Source organism: Bemisia tabaci, chromosome 2 (assembly GCF_918797505.1).
Source record: "Bemisia tabaci chromosome 2, PGI_BMITA_v3".
NCBI classification, from domain to species: domain Eukaryota; kingdom Metazoa; phylum Arthropoda; class Insecta; order Hemiptera; family Aleyrodidae; genus Bemisia; species Bemisia tabaci.
In genome coordinates, this window is record NC_092794.1 from 39,385,253 (window position 1) to 39,402,846 (window position 17,594).

Sequence of the window (17,594 nt, forward strand, 5' to 3'; positions counted from 1 at the left end):
AGATATTTTCTTTTTTCTTGATACAAGAACGTCCAATTTCAAGTTAAAAAAACTAAATTCCAGGTCGAGCTATTTGGTGTGTTTAAGAAAAGTGTCATGTATTACCCATCAATCTCTTCAGAAAAATATGGAGGATTGATTTCTGAAATCATTCTCGACACATACCTAAATTTTTGAAATATCATCGATGAAAAATGATCCCCGTTTTATGTTCTATAAGATCCCCAGAAAGTGGGTGCCTGGCGAATCAGCCAATCACAGACGACTCGTAAAAGTGGAGAGTGCCACTCGGTCCGCAATTTATATTACGGCTCTTGTTTTCTCTTTGGAAAACACTCCACCCACTGGTACTCCCATAGGTTGAACGTACAATTTTCGAGAGTGAATGCAATTATAATTGAGGGTTTTGTACACGCAGATCAAAATATTTTATATAATTCCAGGGTTTTAGGAGCGGCTTCGTTCAAAAATTGTGAGCAGATTGGTGAAAGAAGGTTCGAGTGCAGATGAGCCCACCAACATTAATCTCTCGGACTACTCAAGCGATGAAGGTGATACAAGCAGTTGCACCGATGATGAAACAACAGATAAACCTACCCTGCCTGCGTCAGCTCCTCCTTCCTCACCTCTGTGTCCTCGTCAAAAAGGAACTCAAAAGCTTAAAGAAACCTCCCCAAAAACAAACATGTCCCAGCCGCTTTCATCCTACTCTTCACCTCTACCGCGTAAAATTTTACAGGTGAAGAATGGAATTTTTTATTTTATTATCACCTTTACTTCTTTTAAAGGAAAATCCCACGCTTTTTCAAGTCACGCGCCTGAACTGATAAAAATGATTTATGCAAAGTGTACCGCGGCAACGTACTAATCAACGTGCACATCGACGTCGAAACTGCCAGACCATGTATCTCGTTTGCGGTGTTTAAAACTCTCCGCTCTGATTTTATTTCTTTGAAAAAGAACAATGGAGATGTTGCATGTGTGAGGATTTTGCGATTTGACTGTTGATTCTTATGTAAAAGTTTGCAAGAAACACGATGGCGCCAGTAGTTTTCTCTGAAATCAACTCCCAAGCTCAAAGAAAGCTCTCGAGTTGAGGCCAAAATGGAGGAGATATCCAACGCTACCCTGAGAGTCCACGTCTACATCAAGACAAACTCTTCATGCACAGATACGGAGCAAATACATTGGCAGGGTTGCCGTGTTTTCAGTTTTGGAGTCCCCAAGTAAAGTGCCAGCCCTGTCAATATATTTGCTCCCTATATTCGCATGGAGAGTTCGTCTGGATGTAGAGGCAGACTCTGAGGGTAGCGTGGGATATCATCTCCATTTTGGCCTCAACTAGAGAGCTTTTTTTGAGCTTGGGAGTTGTTTCTAGAGAAAACCAGTGTCACCATTGTGTGTCTCGCGAACTTTTGCGTAAGAATCAACGGTCAAATCGCAAATTCCTCACACATTCAACATCTCCATTATCACATTACCATTCCTTCAATTTTTCAGAGTTTTCTCTGCACTGCCCAAGTAGCAATTTTTTTTATACTTAAAAGTTCGTAAATTTACATTTTTTTTAATGTAAAATTTACACCACAGTTGACGCTTTCTTGCCAATTTTACATATAAAAGACATACATTTATGTAAATTTCAGTTTTTTTTACGTGTAAAAAACTTAAATCTATATAAATGCATGTCTTTTTTATGTAAAATTAGCAAGAAGGCGTCAACTGTGGTGTAAATTTTACATTTAAAAAAATGTAAATTTACGAACTTTTACGTAAAAAAAATTAAAATTTACTTATTTTTCTTATGAAAAAACACTTTTTTAAAGTAAAAAAGGTAAAAGGAAATCCTGATTTACGCATAAAAAGAGGAGGTCCCTTGCGGAGCAGTGCTCCTACGGGTCCCCCATTTTAATAATTGATGAGAATGATAGAGCCTTCGGTGCGGTGCCCTACAAGAGACCTTACAGAAATTTAATACATATATTGTACTTTAAAAACATTAAATTTTATGATTTCTCAAAATTACTCTACCTGTGCAACTGCCTTACTGTTTATTGTCAATTCTCAAGAAAAGTGAACTTGTTAATTATTCAATTGAGTTTTGAACCACTCCCTCGAGATAAAATTGTATTGATACCACAAAAAAGTCTTAAACTAGCAGATTCTTCCACCTTGTTGGTAGTTAAGACTCTACTATTTCATTTATCATGAGAAGTCATAGCAAAGTCTTGAGTATACTCACACCGACACTATTGAAATTTTATGCTATAGTCCACGCCACGAAAAGTGGCGGGTGAGGGGCGGAGACAGTCGGCCGGTCTAGTCTATCGTTGAAGGGTTGGCGCGCAGGTATTGGCCCGTAGTTTAAACGGGGTAACGACTGGGCCAATACCTGCGCTTCAACCCTTCAACGCTAGACTAGACCGGCCGACTGTCTCCGCCCCTCGCTCGCCACTTTTCGTGGCGTGGACTATAACGACTATTCACCTTACCAATTAGAGGCATTAAGTTTTAAGCAAATTTTCTTTTAGCATCTATACTATATTTAAGGGTTTTTTTAAAACTATAATTTGTATTTACAAATTACGTATCAAGCCGTAACACAAGAACAATATACCTGCAGGTCTAAATTTTTTTACAAATGCAAGATGTATTTAATGCAAGATACTAATCTACAAAATTCATAAATAAATAATTCACCTATTTGCTTCGGTTCCTCCCCGGGTTAGATGATGGAATAGATTATCTTCAGCATAAAATTCAGCATTCTTCGTAAATAGTTTGTTCCCAGGAGAGATGTCCACGCACTACAGCCATCACCATTTTATTAAATATTGCACCACCACTTCTAATGAGCGCCGCTCAAACCAATATTAAATGACTCATTTACGGAAAATATCGATTTTACCAAATACCACTATCACAGCACTTGGGGAGCGAAAAGAAGAAAAAGTAAACACTTACTTAGAGGTTATTGAAAGTGGAATCCACATACGGTATGCGAATTGCACTACTTAGCGAGAGCTTCAATCACAAATATGTATGATATTCCATAAAATTAGGTAGATAATTATTGATGTTGAGAGTTTGCCGTTAACCTCCTGTCCAGGGCTCTTTCAAAAAATTAAAAACTTGCCACAATGACAGGAGACAGACGGACTGTGAGTCAAAGACAATGTGGGTATTCCGGTAGGCCCAGATGATGAGACCAGTTTTCGCAGACATCCATGCGCACGGCCCGGAAAAAATGTAAAGAAAGGAAAACAGGGCATCATGAAATGAATCATTGATACTCTCGGGAAGGAACATTAATATTTACTTACCGTGCCTGGGTACCTTAGCGCTTCAGCTTACACTACTGTAAGAAAGCATAAGAAATGAACTTTTCAACATTTGAGTGATAAAAAGAAGGAGCAAAAATGAACTGAGGCATGTTTATCAGCGCTTCATAACATTCATTTACACAAGGTTCTAAGTATTAACCATGCAAATTCGACTGTTGCACATAGATTGATTTCGTCTGGTTCTTGGCCGAGACATATGTTGTAGTCCTGGTCAGATTGAGAGTGAAATAAATTTCTGCAGACAGTATGGTATAAGGATCAAATTGTTTCCTTTGCTGAGCTGTATGTAAGCCTCAAAAATAGTTCATAAGAATTACTCAGGAGAAGCGCGTGTTGACTGCGGGATAGCTGAAAATAGGTAAAGCATAATAGATGGAAATAGGAGGAGTATAAAAGGTTGAATTGTGAATAGAGTTCTTCTATCATTCGGCTCATCTTCTTCTTTCTCATCTTTTTCTCATGCATGCTACGTAGTTGTATGATATCGAAGGAAGAAGTATTTGCAAACTGGATCGAACCCAACGCGTGAGGACATAGAACAAGGAAGAGCTTGCATTCCTGAAACTCTAAAATATTTCAGAGCGCATAGTTGCAATGATTCATCAGAATTCAATATCCCTTTCGTTCTACATGTTCACAAACATTTTCATTGTGTTTTCAATGAGTCGGAGATTTCTAACCTTACCTCATGTTTTGACGACGGGACACATGCGAAACTCTGCTAAAGCACGATACATAATAAATCTACTGTTCAACTTTTTCGTTACATATTCTGGGAGGAAGATCACAAACATATTGTATATAAGAAGCACATAAGCCTTATTCAAAACTTCGCGAACTTTGGCGGATAATGAAAACTAGAAAACTTTGATAAACATAGACAAATGAAGTAGGGTCATTCCAGCCATTGGCGTAGTGACGTCTGACGTATCTGCTGTTCGCCCAAAGCTCTCTCCACTGTCATTGACTGATAGCGTTCTACGTCACGGCCACAGCATTTGAATAATTTTTAAAGAGGGCTCCCTCTGTTGGAACACATTTTTCCATTATCCGTACATCCGTTGAACATCGTCAAACCAGTTACTCATTACTTACATTACCTTTTTCGATAAATTCACCAAATTGCTTCTCAATGAAGTCCATATCATTGATTTTATCTTATTTTTATTTATTTTATTTTATTTATTTTATTCTTTTGCTTTTTGCACATTTGGCTTCACAAAAACGTCATTTTCTAAATAAAGGTACTGATAGGTATAAACATATTTACATACAAATCGTCTTAAATTCATTCATTGACATTCAAAAATTCATTGATTGAGTACGGGCATTTTGCAATTAAATGCCTTGTGGCCAGCTTACCGAATGTTGGTCTATATATGCTTTCGTGTATAATATTTGGCAATTTATCAAAGAATTTCCATGCCTTTGTGAGATATGCGTCGTTCTTTGATAAATTGCTAAATTGGTGATATCTTGTGCCATACCCATGTGTCTCTATCTCCCTTCAGCCTTTTAGCCAGTAATTTTAAGTGACTCATAATTATTTTGGCCGGTAATGTTAATATATCATTTTTTATGAAGTGTTCTCTGCATGATGTGTCTTGTTTCAGTTTCAGAATGGTTCTGATTGATTTTTTTTGGAGAATAAAGATTTTCTCTATCTGTTTATTACTCGCGCATGACCAAGTATTGATACAGTAATTTATATGAGACTCGACTAGTGCGTGATAGGCTAGTAGAAAAACTTTTTTAACGCAGAATTTACTTAACATCCTCAGGACAAAAATTGACGCAGCTATTTTAGATCTTATTTTGTCACAATGCATTTCAAAGTTTAATTTATTATCAAGGTAGAGTCCAAGATATTTTAGTGCGTTTACTTCTTCTAATTGCCTTTCATCCACGAATATATTGAAGTTCCAATTACATTTAATTCTAGTATGTATCAGCATAAATACTGTCTTTTCTTCATTAAAATTCAGAAAGTTCATTTTGCACCATTGGAGTAAGTAATTCATGAGTACATAGGTGTCTTTTTCGAGATTCTCTCGACATTGACTGCGGACAACCATTAAGATGTCATCAGCGAATAGTAGGATTAAGAGTAATGATTTTAGAGCTTACAATGTAATCTTCCTTTTAACATATGTAGCTATATCATTAACAAATAAAATAAATAGAATTGCAGCAATCACAGATCCCTTTGGAACACCATCCAGTACCAACAACTTCTTTGATTTGTATTTCTTATTACCAACTTGGATTTCAACGTACTGAGTCCTCCCCACCAAGTAGCTTTCTAGCGATTTACAAAATTTCTCACTGAATCCTATTCGTTTTAATTTATACATTAGCAGATCAAATCGAACTGTGTCAAATTCTTTTTGACACAGCTTTGCTTTTTTGATTCCTGACAACACTCATTCTCCTAAGATTAATCATCGTTCGAAAGGTATGTAATTCTTCAGATTTCTCAGCCGCTGTCGTAGGACGCTACAGGCGTCTTGAGAACCAATTTTGCTGTCACATTTTCCATCTAATAATCTGGTATATTTTGTCGAAGCAATTAGCCAGTTATGTATGTGCCTGTTAATGGTAATTCAAATTTTAGTTACCTGCTCTTGACGTGAATCCATATACAGTGGACTCTCGATAATTCGAACCTCGATAATTCGAAAACCTCGTTAATTCGAAGGAAAGTCCGTTTCCCTTGAGAATCTCTCGATAATTCGAAGAAAATCAATGTATTTTTCTCCCCTCGTTATTTCGAAATTTTTAAGCTGGCGCGACCCTCTTTAATTCGAAATTGCGGCAAAAATTCCCTCTGTAATTCGAAGTGTGGGAAGTAAATAAGGTCTACCCTCTATAATTCGAAATAAGACGGTGCATTCCCTCTATAATTCGAAGTCAACTGTTTATGTACCTGGGTGCCTGAAGGAGCTGATATGATTGTCAATATGTAAACAAGTCCCGAGAGTCCTCCGCGAAAAGCTTGATCAGGTGATTAGTAAGCAGCGAATTCGGCTAGTGCGTATGTCAAGTGCGTAGAAGTGAATGTAAAAATGGGAAAATATAAATCCCTGGATTTCGGGAAGAAACGAGAAATTATTGATGCAGTCGAGAGAGGTGAGAAAAAAAGTGATGTGGCCAAAAGATTCGACATTCCGCCTTCCACCCTGTCCACAATATTGAAAAACAAGGACAAAGTGCCCATTGGTAATGGTCGAGTAAACAAGAAGAAGCGCAACCGACCCGGTGAGTTTCCTCGACTTGAGGAGTGTTTATTATCATGGTTGGAACAATGCCTGGGACGAAAAATACCCATAGACGGCCCCCTATCCGTAAGCTATCCATAGCCCATAAGCCCGTATCCATAAGCTACTAAACACATTTCTTGTCTGTCCGCACTTCCTAACCTCAACAAGTTTACCCTGATTTCACAGGGTTATTACCTGTGTGCAAACCATTAATCGGCTATCACATACGTAAGTCAACATACTCTCCGCACTTTCAGTCATGGTAAATAAAATGGCAACAAGATTTGGGTTGGGACTACTCAAAATTGTCTACAAGTAAGTTGCGTCATGTTTCAGGAACTAGTTTTCGTGACTTACATACAGCTCAGCAAAGGAAACAATTTGATCCTTATACCATACTGTCTGCAGAAATTTATTTCACTCTCAATCTGACCAGGACTACAACATATGTCTCGGCCAAGAACCAGACGAAATCAATCTATGTGCAACAGTCGAATTTGCATGGTTAATACTTAGAACCTTGTGTAAATGAATGTTATGAAGCGCTGATAAACATGCCTCAGTTCATTTTTGCTCCTTCTTTTTATCACTCAAATGTTGAAAAGTTCATTTCTTATGCTTTCTTACAGTAGTGTAAGCTGAAGCGCTAAGGTACCCAGGCACGGTAAGTAAATATTAATGTTCCTTCCCGAGAGTATCAATGATTCATTTCATGATGCCCTGTTTTCCTTTCTTTACATTTTTTCCGGGCCGTGCGCATGGATGTCTGCGAAAACTGGTCTCATCATCTGGGCCTACCGGAATACCCACATTGTCTTTGACTCACAGTCCGTCTGTCTCCTGTCATTGTGGCAAGTTTTTAATTTTTTGAAAGAGCCCTGGACAGGAGGTTAACGGCAAACTCTCAACATCAATAATTATCTACCTAATTTTATGGAATATCATACATATTTGTGATTGAAGCTCTCGCTAAGTAGTGCAATTCGCATACCGTATGTGGATTCCACTTTCAATAACCTCTAAGTAAGTGTTTACTTTTTCTTCTTTTCGCTCCCCAAGTGCTGTGATAGTGGTATTTGGTAAAATCGATATTTTCCGTAAATGAGTCATTTAATATTGGTTTGAGCGGCGCTCATTAGAAGTGGTGGTGCAATATTTAATAAAATGGTGATGGCTGTAGTGCGTGGACATCTCTCCTGGGAACAAACTATTTACGAAGAATGCTGAATTTTATGCTGAAGATAATCTATTCCATCATCTAACCCGGGGAGGAACCGAAGCAAATAGGTGAATTATTTATTTATGAATTTTGTAGATTAGTATCTTGCATTAAATACATCTTGCATTTGTAAAAAAATTTAGACCTGCAGGTATATTGTTCTTGTGTTACGGCTTGATACGTAATTTGTAAATACAAATTATAGTTTTAAAAAAACCCTTAAATATAGTATAGATGCTAAAAGAAAATTTGCTTAAAACTTAATGCCTCTAATTGGTAAGGTGAATAGTCGTTATAGTCCACGCCACGAAAAGTGGCGAGCGAGGGGCGGAGACAGTCGGCCGGTCTAGTCTAGCGTTGAAGGGTTGAAGCGCAGGTATTGGCCCAGTCGTTACCCCGTTTAAACTACGGGCCAATACCTGCGCGCCAACCCTTCAACGATAGACTAGACCGGCCGACTGTCTCCGCCCCTCACCCGCCACTTTTCGTGGCGTGGACTATAGCATAAAATTTCAATAGTGTCGGTGTGAGTATACTCAAGACTTTGCTATGACTTCTCATGATAAATGAAATAGTAGAGTCTTAACTACCAACAAGGTGGAAGAATCTGCTAGTTTAAGACTTTTTTGTGGTATCAATACAATTGTATCTCGAGGGAGTATATGTATAGGAAAAAAGTAGACATTCAGAAATATTACTTAGCTATTTTATGCCCGTTTTACGTGATTTGTAAATTAAAAATAAAATAAAAAATTAAAATTAAATTAATTAATTCGTTTTAATTGAAGTAACATGAAATTTTATATAATAAAATTAAATTAATTAATTAGTTTTAATTGAATTAAAATGAAATTTCATAAATTAAAATTATATGTCAAGAAAAATATTACCTTTGATGGAGAATACGGAATTAAAATTTGCGTAAAATTGATATAATAGAATATGAGACCTGCAGAAGCAGGTCGTAAATAAATAATCATGTAAATTTTACTACATTTTACAATTTTTTATTTTTTTTTTACAAAGGCTGCTACTAGGATGAGAAGAAAAATTAAGGAAGCTTTTAAGGCTTGACATTGAATAGGTTTCATTTAAAAAAAATAAAGTTTGGTAGGATGTCTGCAACGCCACAAACCGAGCGAGAGCACGTGATCTGGTGGCTTCACTGTCGACATGCTTACGACCTCACTATTCAACCAGGCGCTGTCAATTCCGTCCACCAGTAGTAAAAACTAGAGCTGCATGCTCGTTTCAATCTTACCTACGAGGTATGATGAATTGGAAACCTACGTTAGATCATTACGGGGGAGCGAATGATCTGATGGGCGTATTTTTGAATACGGATTAACCTGATAAACATGCTGATTTCCACGGGATTAAAGATTGTCTGTAATATGCTTCGGACATCCGTGCAATCTAGAACCCTGGTAAAAGTGCAACATTATGATGTTTTAGTCATGATGATATCACAATTAGAGCTGAGTGATTATTCGAACGTTGATCGTAGTCAAATTATTTTTTTTTAAATTGTAATTAGAGCTGAGAGTAATTGCAATTAAAGATTTTTGCATTCAAATATGATCCAAACACGAATAGGGCGATCTCACACCACAGGATGAACTTAACTTTGCAACACCTTGAAAACAAAACTACAACAATTTTAAGCAATTTTGATATACTCATTTTAATGGTATTAAACTTCATCTTTCCAGTTTTGGCTCAAATTTTTTTGTCTCAGTGCCAAATTATAACGATTAACAAAGTTATTAAATAATTTATCAGCCCCTCCCGCGGGACTGCTGGAGGTCCGGAATATAGCGGCACTGCCAAATTGTTTTGGTTACGTAACCGAAGACTGAAATTGTGAAATAAAAGATAATAGAAAATATGATACTTGGAAATTTTTGAGCTATCATGTAGAATGGAGCTCTTACATGCGTGAGGGATTTGCGAGTAAGGTGATTCAATGGACGTTATATTATGTGTCAAAACGGCATGCGATATATCGCATCGATTGGCTCAGTTTTTTCAGCTACTTGTCATTTTTCTCGAATTTTGAGATCAAAATTTTGTTGTCAGGAAACTTCAATGTAATTATAGGCGTGGTTTTCTTAGAGAGAAAATATCGCATGCGATTGCAGTTTCAATATCGAATCGTTGCAGTATGAAATGCGATATTTTTCCTCTAAAAATACCACTCCTTCATTACGCTGAATTTGTTAGTCAAAATTGGATGGTGAATTCTTTAGTCTCCTGTCAACAGAATTGCGATCTCAAAATTCAAGGAAAATGACAAGTGGCATAAGAAATGGAACTAATCGATGCGCTATATCGCAAGTCGCTCTGACACAAAACATGGCGTCCATCAAATCACCTTGAAGTGCATCTTCTCGTGCAAAATTTCGCAAGAAACACGACGGTGCCACTGGTTCTCTCTGAAATGAACTTCAAAGCTCAAAAAAGATCTTAAAGTTAAGGTTGCAATGGAGGGTATATCCCACTCTACCCTGAGAGTCCAACTCTCTATGCAATAATAGGGAGCAAATACATTGACAGGATTGCCACTCTGTTTGGGAACTCCATGATTGAAAATACGGCAATCCTGTAATGTATTTTCTCATAATCTATCCAGTTTGTATTGATATGTAGAGGTGGACTCTCAGGGTGCCGTTGGATATCTTCTCTACTGTAACCTTAACTTCGAGAGCTTTTTTAAGTTTTGGAGTTAATATCAAAGAAAACCAGTTGCACTATCATGTTTCCTTACAAAATTTTACATAGGAATCGGTACCTAAATCGCAAATTCCTGACACGCGCAAGAGCTTCATTAGTGCAGCCTTAAACGTTTTTCAACCTTTGGAAACTTTTTTAAGTTTAATTATGTTAAATAAAAAATTGAAAGGACTAAAGAATTATTGCTACACCCCTCCCCCTCAATCACTAATTTTTCCCAAAAATAAAGTTTTTTTTTTTTTTTAAATAAAAACGACTTACCAGTAACAGATTGCTCAAGTAAATTTCAGCAAACAATTTCATGACATTTTTTAAACTCCTGGCTCTATCTAGAGGTTTCATCATTGCAATAAACGCTACACCCAAATTGTGTTGCCATACGTGGCGACACACCTTTTAATGACTTGTTTCGCTTGAAAATCAAAATTTTAGTTTAATATTGCAATATTCGAGAACATTTTAAACTTCCTCCGGAAAATGCTGTAGAATTTGTGAATTGCCTAAGAAGCATCCGCATTTTGAGGCTTAATCATTTTTTTAGCTCTGTAGCTGGTCTTGTAGCTCTGCATACCCGAAAGCTACGCCCGCTTTCTCGCAAATTTGGCATTGTGGTTGGCCTGTCCTTGTTCCCTCCTATGACCTATCTCGTGGTGATTTGTCGCGGTTTCTATTTGGTGATGGTCCCCGTGAGTCATTTCTATTCCTTTGAACTGCACACTGTACAGTCCCGGCTGTAGTGACCACTGTCGCCGCAGCTCTAACATAATCAATCTATTTCTTTTAATTTGCATTCGGCAATTGTGTGGGAATTTTCACCACAACGAAGGCAGTGTTTTTTTTCTCCGCTCCCTGGTAGCATTCACTTGCAAAATGCCCCGGTTCTTTACAACGGTAACGTTTCCGTTCTCCCTGGTCTTATCCGGTGGATGGCTGGGAGGGTAAAGCAAAAATATCGAATTTCGTGGGGGAAGCGGGTCTTATTAGAAAAAAGTTGTCAATCGGGCCCAATATGATGTATAAGAAATTTTGTCGCATGAAATTGATCTCCTCTATGTGAGGGGGTCAATAGCATATGGGGGAGGCTCCATAGTGGCCTTAAAAGCATACATTTTCAGTATGAGATTTTAAGACTTCAGACATCATTTTCGAAAGGTTTTCAAAAATTGTGAGACTTTAGGACGAACATTTTGTCCGTTATGTCGTATCATAGACACGCAACGCACAATTTGCTCGTATTTGTAAGAAAAAACTTCCGCGCGGGCACCTTTCATGGATGCATTAAAATATTTCGTCAAATGGTGAGTAAGAATACTCATTTCGCGTAGATTTCGACGATTTGCGACCCCAAGAACGAAAATTTCGTTCTTTTTGGCGTATTTAATCAGTTAACCCCTAAAAACGTAGGCATGGCGCTCCCGTGCACCGTGGATGAAGTTGTCGCGCCGCGCCGCACGGCCGCTTGGTGTCCGTTTTGACGTTTTCGGTGCAGGAGCAGCAGTGAAAGGAATTTCCGTGGCCAGCGGCAACGCTTATGAGGAAGACCAGGGTATGATTCGCAAGTGTTTATGTAATTGAGAAAAATATTTTGTTAGAACGGAAAGGTTTTCTACGAGAATTAGGATTTCGTCGGTAAAACTGAATCTGAAATAAGTCACATCACCGAAATAAATACACATTTTTTTAAAAAAAACTGCCTGCAGGCTTATAGCCGATTTTTACATTCCAGTCCCAAAATGGAGGAAGAGAAAAGTAAAAATAGTTGCCAGAGATAACCACGGAGAGGCCTGCTCTTTGTCGCGAACACTCTGTTTATCGACCCTTTTCCATAGGTTTAAATGGCAGATCAATCGATGTATCGCAAAGCACACCACTCCACTGTTTGTCCGCCCGAGTGTGATGCGCGTGTAAAAACACCCAGAGAGCGCTTTTGACAAGTTCCAATACTCAGTTCCAGTTGAACTCTTCATCAAGAACGAAATTTGGTGAGTCTTTGCGCGGAATTTTAGGTTCAGAGAGAGTTTAATTTACACTAGGCACACACAAAAGAATAGTTATTAAAATAAAACTGTTCTAAAATAATAATTAGTGCGTCATAAGACAAACTCTAAAACGCAAAATTTGCGAAGTCCGTATCACACATTTTCAAGTTTTCTGTACTCGCAGGCCTTTTTTTCCTCATCTGCGGGAAATAAGTTTTCTAAGAGAAAGCCCTCAAAAAAACCTTACCAAAATGTTTACAAATGACATTAGTCAACAATTTATTTTCTCGAATGTACATAAAAGTAGCACAAGAAATATGAGTAAGTTTATAGTGTTAATTTTGTAAACGATCTCCATGTTTCTGGCTCAATTCGGTCTTCCGGTAAAAATCCCACGCTTTCCCTATAGCTAAGCCTCTATGGAAAAATTACTTTTCCGAAAAATCTTTGCTAGATATGGAAACACCATAGTCCTTCTCAAATTTAGCAGCCTTTGTTTGCTGAAGATATCTGGAAAGTACCCATACAGGGTTATCCAGAAATTTTCGAATTTCGAAAAAATTTAAAATGGCGGCGAAAAAATGACGGGAAATCCATATCACCGGCCATAACACCGATTTCCCCGCTGCCATTTTTTAAGTATTTAGTATTTCAAAAATCTAATGAAAGATCCATTTTTTTTTTACCTGAAAACCACCAGAGTATCAACTTTCGTACAAATCCATCGGTAAACAGCCGTGATATGGATTTCCCGTCATTTTTTTGCCGCCATTTTATAGTTTTTCGAAATTTCAAAAATCCGATGAAAGATTCGTCCTTCTCGTGCCGAAATACTCCCGGATAACAAGTCTCATACAAATCTAACGATAAGCAGCCTAAATATCCACTTCCCGCTCTAAGCCGCCATTGTAACCGCCGCCATTTTGAAAATGAATGACTTTCCTGGAAAACTGATGCCAGAGTCCTTTTTCTCGTCCCGAAAAACCCTAGGATTCCGAGTTTTAGACCAATCCGCCGATATAAGTGGAGATGCCAAATTTCCATCATTTTGAACTTTGACCGGCCGCCATTTTGTCAAAAATGAACATTTTGACCTGCGGTTTGCGCCAAAAATTTTCTTTTTTTATTATCTTTCGAATGATGTATCACAAAGAGGGGGTTGCCATTTGAAAAAAAAAGTTAGCCCCCGCCCCCCTTAAGGGGGGTCGCCCCCCAAAATTTTGGGGGGACCAAAAAGTTGCTACCTTAGACCGAAGAACATTCCCAAAGTTTTAAACTTCTATCTCAATTTGGAAAAAAGTTACAGGGGTGGTCAGTGACTTTTGGATAACCGTGTATATTTCGATAGTTTTACATTTAACATTAGGAAGGAATGTTACGCCATTTTTCATTCATCAAAGAAAGCCGTTGTTCTTCGCAATTGGGGAAATAAGATGTAGACAAAAAGGGATTCCTCCGAATCATTACATCATTCTGCGCAGCGTCTACGCAGGCATAATCACAATGTCAAGTCTCCATTACAAAACGCGTACCCCTACAGGAAGGTAGAAAAATTGACTTTTCAGCCTTGCTATTCTTGAGATTGACACGTCAGGGCCTCCCCGTGGAGGGCTTTGGTAAATATTTTTACTTATCTTCTTCTCTATTTTGGGACTTTTGAAAATTCGTGGACGCATTTTACGTATCCGTTAGGATGAAGGTACATCATATGCGCAATAATATGCAAAAGTTCAGGAGTGTTTGTCAGAGGCTCTGTCAAATCATGTTTCGTTCACTTCAGAACTTATTGTAACTGAAATGACAATAAGATAGCAACACCTCCAACATTAAAAGATCACAAATTAAAGAGCCTTATGCGAAAACGGCCAAATCCCCCGTAGCTCCGATTGCTTCCAGTTTTTAGTATGCTATTTAACCGTAAATATGGTTCCGTCGTTGTTCCCGCCGGACACCGGTAGGTCGCGGCACCTAATACCGCTGTACCTACCGCTGTATCCTTGTTATCACCGCCGCGTCTCCTTTCCCCCCTTCGCGCCACGCCTACCTCGCACCGCGGCTAGACCCGCGGCTAGCGATTTTCAGCACTGGTTTCAGTACTGATTGGGTAACCACCGCGTTTTCGTGAATCAGTCGCGTTCTCTGTTTTCCTCGCCTTTTGCTTGCCGTATGTAAGTGCTACGTATTTCCGCTGTACGCTCTTTTCTTTTCTCCTATATTTATTTATTGGCTTACCGCCGCTTTCTGACTGTTAAAGTGCTTAACGCCGTAAATCATATAGGTATCATATTCGGATAGTTCATGCGAGCATGGCTATCTTAATAATAATGTGCTAAACGCCGCAATTCTCGGGTGAATATCCAGCCTTTCAGCATGTGACCAGCCTCCAGCCCTTTTGGACCTGCTCGTCCCTCGCCAGCCCGCTTGCAGCCCCTTTCAATGCATTCCGTTTTAAGGTAGGCTCAATTTGCCATCTAGTCTCACAGCGCTGAGTTCCATTATGCAATTTTCTGTGTCTTCTTGCGATTTCATCTTTCATCATTTTCTCTGCATCATATCACTTCTTTTTCTTTTTCTTTCGAGCCTCGGCTCCAACATAAAATGGTCCCTCGGGCCGGATGTATGAAGGGTCCTGTGGAAAAAGGCTCTCAGAGGAGTCGATATATCGATCGACCCAACGTTCGATATATCGATCCACCCAACGTTCGATATGTCGATCCCTTCATGTTTTTGGCAGTCCCTGCTATACACTGCTACACTCTCTTATTCTTGCTAAAATTTCATTTCAAATTTTCATCTAATGCTAATTTCATCTCATTTCATTTCAATTTTTAGCTTCTCAATCAGCTCAAAAATAACTCATTGCTTGCCTTCATTGCTAATTCATTCATTCTCACCTCTTGGTGCTGAGAGGCTGGTTCGGGCCGGCAGGGCGAGCAGTTGCCAAATTTCGCGCCATTTACAGGTTCTCATGCTGGTCGCATGTTAATCTGGTTATTCACCCGAATTATATCTTTGCTTTTATCCATACTTGTTTTTTGGATTTCGATTTTTCTTTATGAAAATTGCTATTCTTTTGCCGTACTTGCTTATCTCCATTTCGAACTTCGTCGTATCTGTAGGTTTAGATGCTTTTCTGGTTCTGCTTTGCTCGTTTCGATTCGAATTCTGCTAAATCTTTAAGTCATTGCTGTTTTGTGTTGTTGTAATTTTCAGCTGCCATTCTTAACCTTCTTAATATCCCTTTGTTGAGAATTTTTTTGCTGTTTTTGCTCTTCTCGAATATCATTACGCCCGAAAAGGCCTGCGTCTGACCACGAGAGTGATGGAGCCGATGCCTCGCAAAACCTCATGGATCGACGGGAATTGCTTATTGCCGAGAGGGAGAGGTGGTTTGCCGCTGCCAACAAGCTGTTTAAATCATCAACCGATGTCACCGCGAAGAATCATCACCGGTACAAAGGTCATCAAAATCGGCTCTTCAGCATTCAACGAGAGTACGATCAGGTGCAAGAAGACATTCTTGCTCTGAATCTAAAACTTCAGCCTAACGCCCAAGTGGACACGGACGCGCCTCAAAAGGCCTTTGACGAAATGGTGGAAATGACCCTACTCAACTACTTGGCCTTTGACTTCCCAGCCGCTTCGACTCCCGCCGAGAAACCCGCCGCTAAAAAGCTAGTATCCCTGCCAAAATTAAGTATTCCCAAGTTCAACGGAGATCTAGACGGCTGGCATCCGTTCATCAATCTATTCATTCACATTCATGAGGATCAGACAATTACGCCTGCAACCAAATTTTCTTACCTGCTCACTCTCCTCACAGGTGAACCATTGAACCTGGTACAATCGCTGCCACTCACGGATGCCAATTATGAGGTGGCGTATTTTCTGCTGGTCGAGAGGTATCAGACAGAAAAGCGCCATGTTTTTCATAATTTTCAGGGCCTGCTCGATTTACCCGCCGTAAAGGACAGCAATGGATTGCCGCCGTTCTTAACGAAGTTGCAACAGCATATGCGTGCGTTGGCCGCTCTGGGGATTCCAGACACCATGTATGGACCCATGCTGGTCACGGTCCTGCACGAAAAGTTATCAAACTACTTCCGCCGACGTTTGGATGACTTCCGAGAAGAACCGACGAACTATCCCACTCTGGAGGAAATGATTAACTTCCTCAAAGCTGAGTGCTCACTCATTTTCGACTCTCCTCCTCAGCAGAAGAAGAAGCAAGAGAAAACTTCGAATGCTTTGGTCGTGGCTGGAGATAAACCAAAGTCTTCGCCATCTCCTAAAAAACCTGACGTCAGCAGCAAAAAGAAGCCTGCAGATTCTAAGCAGACTCTTAAAGCCGCGGCGCCGTCATCCTCTCAAAGTCCAACGAAAATTTCTCCATCGTCATCGACAGCAGCGGGCAGAGGGTCCAAGCCCTGGCCCAAATTTTTACTTTGCCCCTGGTGCGACACGCCGCATTCAGTATTCAATTGTGAAGACTCCAACGAAATGTCGCCAGCCGAAAGGCAGAGGAGTGTCGCTGAGCAGAAAAGGTGCCAGAATTGTTTGGGGAAACATACAAAGGATTCGTGCTTGTCTGACAAGAGGTGTTTCAAGTGTCATGCAGGGCATCACACACTCCTGCACGAAGCGCACACATCCCCGGTTCCTCCTTCTTCCTTTGAAGCTAAAACAGGAGAAAATCAATCTCTTGCCTGCACTGGCCTGTCGAGTAGCGTAACAAACGTTATTGCTACCGCCAAATTCATCATTTCATCGACTCTCACGAGAGAGACCCTTATGGTGAGATTCATCATCGATTCTGGGGCCTCAGACTCCTACCTCACTTCGCGCTGCGCGCAGCATTTGCTCCTCAAACCAACGAAGTGCGCTTCCTCCGTCACAGGCCTAGGTCAAACTGCAGTTCCGGTGGATGGAGTGGTGAAGATTAACGTTCATGCTAGAGATCGAAAAGTCGCATTTTATGGCCACCCAGTCTACGTGGTTAAGCGAATTCCCGGCTCAGTACCCTCTCTCCCCTTATCTAAGGAAGTACGCGTTGCTAGTC

General features: G+C 39.6%; 1 protein-coding gene across 4 annotated transcripts in view; it reads left to right on the forward strand.

Annotated features, from left to right (window-relative positions):
- The first annotated feature begins 437 nt into the window (after positions 1-437).
- LOC109039198 (uncharacterized) overlaps positions 438-17,594 on the forward strand; it is a 223,966-nt gene continuing 206,809 nt past the window's right edge. The window contains exon 1 of one of the 4 annotated variants that reach the window (XM_072297305.1): positions 438-739. In XM_072297305.1, the coding sequence (XP_072153406.1) occupies positions 686-739 (54 nt within the window). In that variant the 5' untranslated portion in view covers positions 438-685. Of the gene's footprint in view, positions 740-14,613; positions 14,704-17,594 lie in introns of those variants that run through there. The other 3 variants (XM_072297306.1, XM_072297312.1, XM_072297308.1) reach the window with 3 other exon arrangements.